The following is a 3,844-nucleotide window of genomic DNA, read 5'->3' on the forward strand; positions in this document are numbered from 1 at the left end:
ACCTAAAATTTAAATTTATTTCTATCTAGCGTAATTCAAACATGAATTCAAATTTTTTTCATTTTCAATTATTTTCAAAATTTCGGATTGTTACACCTAAGGCACTTATGAAACTGTTTAATCACTTACAATGCAAGACATTTAAGAATACTCCAATATTGAACCAAGTTGGAAGAGCTCAAAGTTTTTAAAATGCCAAAGGAACATACCACTATAACAACTCCTCAAACTTCATTAAAATCACCAAGTACAAAACTCATTTTAAATCTTACAAAGTAAGATGATTGACATGATTTATCACGAAAGAAGAGGTTCCAATCCTTAACAATAACCAATCACGTCTGCTTACGTAAAACCAACTGGAAGAACCAACTGCAACTAGCACAACCTATCCAGTTCCACCAGCACAAAACATACTAACTGATAGTCATGTAATACAGTAGCTGATGTTTCTTGGAAAAAAACTATTTAAAGATTTTCTAAAACCATGAGAAAGCTTTCTTCATTATGACCATCAAAACGATTTCAGAATGAAGTAACAATACGTACCAACTGTAGGTCACACAATGTACAGATTGAAGGCAGGAGAGATGTGGCAAGCTTACAGCATCGTTGAGTCTTGAAAGCCATGGCTCTCTACTTTAATAAAATAAAATTGCAATTTCTGATTCATTCCCGTGTGCATGGTTCATGATCAGTAAAACGAAAACCATAAGCGATTATGAAAATATCCATTTATACAGGTCTGATGACTGCAGGCAGCACCAAAATACAAACCAAGCATGCCACCAGTACAGTAACATTTTCATCCGTCAACCTAAAAGTCCCAGTGAAGCAATGTCATCTTGCTACTTGAGATTATAAGTTAAGGTTTTGTTTGATACAGCTTTCTTGCTATCTATTAAAGCAAATTTTTAGTAAAAAATAATTTTTTTTACTAAAAATTTCTAATAATAAGCAATAAGAAAACTGTCACAAACAAAGCCAAAAGATGCTCCTCATCTCACATTCAACTAATAAATAAATGAGCAAAACACCAAAAACCCCAAACATGCGTCATCCAATCCATAGAAGTCAAAGTCCAGTCACCTCAAGCAAATGAACATCAAATCCATATCTATGTTTCCAACAACACAATGAGATCCTCCCTCCATTGATTACTATCAGAAAGCATCTTGGTAACGAAAACATTCCAAATTTCCCCATCAAGAAATTCACTTTTGGAGGTAGCCTTTTGAAGCAACTTAACAATCTCCTCTATATCTCCTAACTTGTGAAGGCCATCAATCAAAACACTATATGTAAACTTATTGGGAACGCACATGCTCTCCATCATCTCCCCTAAAATCCTAATCCCCTCCCTTGGCTTCCCTGCCTTGCAGAATCCATTAATTAGCACGTTGTATGTAAAGACATTAGGGGCACACCTCCTCTCAACCATATCATCCCACAGCCTCCCCGCCTCCTGCAACTCCCCATTCTCGCACATGCCAGAGATGAGTGTGTTATAAGTCAATAAACTAGGAATGAATCCACTTTCAAACTCATCAAAGAGCTTCCTTGCCTCCGAAATCATCCCTTTCTTGCATAACCAATATATCAAGGTGCTGGAGATGGAGTTATCAGGAGTAACATTATTCTTCAGAAGCTTTTTCCATGTCGAACAAGCACCTTCCACTTTCCCATCTTCACAGAGAGCATCAATAACTTTACAACAGAGATTTGAGGTTGGTACAAACTTTGAATCCAGCATACTACTGATCAAATTCAGAGCTTCCCCCGCTTTCCTCTCCTTGCAGCATGCCTCGATCATGACAGTGTAGGTCACATCATTAGGCGCCACGCCTTGCAACTCCATTTCATCCATAAGACGGGCGGCATCGACGATAAAACCCTTGCGGCAATAACCATCAATAAGCACTGTATATGTGGTAACATCCGGCATCAACCCATGGCTTACAATCAAATCAAAGAGCCCCTTGGCACCACCAATATCGCCGTCAGAACAGTGTCCAGCAATTAACGTAGTATAAGATACAATATTGGGGACAATCCCAATACCAGGCATTTCATCGAGTACCTTGTGTGCGCCAGCCAGATCATGGACACCACATAAAGCCTTCAACAGAATGTTACAAGAGCAAACATTAGGGATGATGCCAAACTTAGAGTGGCAGCTGCGGAAGAGAGGGGGCACAAGGCGAAGCCGGCGGTTTTGAACCATGGCGTTAAGGAGAGCATTGAAAGAACGCACAGATCGCTGAACACGAAAGGAAGGAATGGAAAGAAAGACGCGAAGGGCGTCAGACGGGCGTGACGAGAGAGAGAATGCGCGGATGAGCGAAATGAAGGCGTCTTCGCCGCACCGGATGCCGGAACGGCGTAGGGACGAAAGGATTGGGGTAAGTAGATCGAAGGCGCGGGCACGGGCAAGGCGATCAATAATGGCGTGGTAGGAAGAGTAGGTTGGGGAGAAGCCACGGTGGAAGTAGGCGGCGTGGTGAAAGATGCGGAGAGCGAGGTTGGGGTCCGCGGCACGGCGGATCATGGATGCGAGGCGGCCGGGAGTGAGGCGAGAGGGCCATGGGCGAATGGGAGGGGTGATGTTGTAGGAGGCGAGGAGATCGGAGTTAGAGGTTATGGAGGCCAGATGGTCAAGATTGATTGGGGAGGAGAGGTGGGCGAGGTCGACGACTGTGGAAAGAGGTCGGAGGTGGAAGTGCAGCACCGGCGGCCGCCGGTGCATTTGGGCCTTTGAGATGATATTTCCGGTAAACATCAATGGGAAGCAATGTGTGTAAATTTGTATTTTATTAATTAATTTACTGAGCCTTTTATCTCAGAAATACAACAAATTAAACAATCAATCACACATATAAGTATAAATCAAAACAAATAACTTGATTTTCAGAATTAATGTATAATTTCAATCGTACTATATGGCTTCAATTGTATAATACGATATGAATGATATCTTAGTAATTTATGATAATTATATGGGTAAAATTTTTTTATTTACATAACTAATCATATTTTTTGTATGAACTATATCATATTAAAAAATTAGTTAATTCAAATAATGAAAATTTTTAAAAATATATAAATTTAAAATTTGAACCAATCTCTCATAACTAATTTGTATACTAAATTTTATTTATCATATTCATATTTACCTATTTTAGAACCTAAAATTTATGAATCGAATTATATATATATATATATAATCTTTTTTAATATATATATATATATATATATATATGGGATCTTAATCGTACAGCCTAAACAATAAAGAGCTTGTTAGACAAATCTCGTTCAAGCAGGATGATCCAATTATCTAAGACAGTAATATTGAACAAATCATATTATATGATATATGTATCATACTATACTATATACCCAAAAAATTTATTTAATCAGGAGTTTAGGGTTTGTTTTAAATCCCTAATATAAATAATTAACTAAAAAAGAGAGAATATGATTGAGAGTTAAAGAGTTTTGCCTAGAGAGAGACTATAAATTCTTGGAGAAAGTTCTTAAGAGCTACATGCCATAGTTTGGGGCAAAGGGCAAGAGAAATTGGAGAGAACATGAGGGACTTCATGGAATCATGCACAATTCCAATTCTAGGTGTGCTTTTGATAAAGATTTATGTATAAGTAGCATTTTAGGAAGGTTTAAGTTAAATCTTGCTGAAAAAAGTACTTAAATCTCTTTCTAAGTTAAATTATGAGATACTGTCATGTTGCATATTTTTGTCCTAAATTCCAAGTTTACTAAATCAGGAAGTTCGAAAGATTTAGAGGACTAACGATGAAACATTGGAGAAAGGAGTAGAATAATCTTA

The 3,844-nt window shown here is 37.9% G+C and overlaps 1 protein-coding gene across 1 annotated transcript; it reads right to left on the reverse strand.

Moving 5' to 3' along the window:
- Window positions 1-212: 212 nt before the first annotated feature.
- On the reverse strand, window positions 213-2,831 carry LOC110112729 (pentatricopeptide repeat-containing protein At5g16420, mitochondrial). Its single transcript, XM_020845044.2, has one exon. It carries the CDS (start codon window positions 2,777-2,779, stop codon window positions 1,118-1,120), a length of 1,662 nt encoding a protein of 553 aa, XP_020700703.1. The 5' UTR covers window positions 2,780-2,831; the 3' UTR covers window positions 213-1,117.
- Between the last annotated feature and the right edge of the window lie 1,013 nt (window positions 2,832-3,844).

Source organism: Dendrobium catenatum, unplaced genomic scaffold, assembly GCF_001605985.2.
Source record: "Dendrobium catenatum unplaced genomic scaffold, ASM160598v2 fragScaff_scaffold_908, whole genome shotgun sequence".
NCBI lineage: Eukaryota > Viridiplantae > Streptophyta > Magnoliopsida > Asparagales > Orchidaceae > Dendrobium > Dendrobium catenatum.

Bases quoted from the DNA above. Each gene is read 5' to 3' on its own strand.
- LOC110112729 (XM_020845044.2), bottom strand. From the start codon at position 2,779: ATGTTTACCGGAAATATCATCTCAAAGGCCCAAATGCACCGGCGGCCG.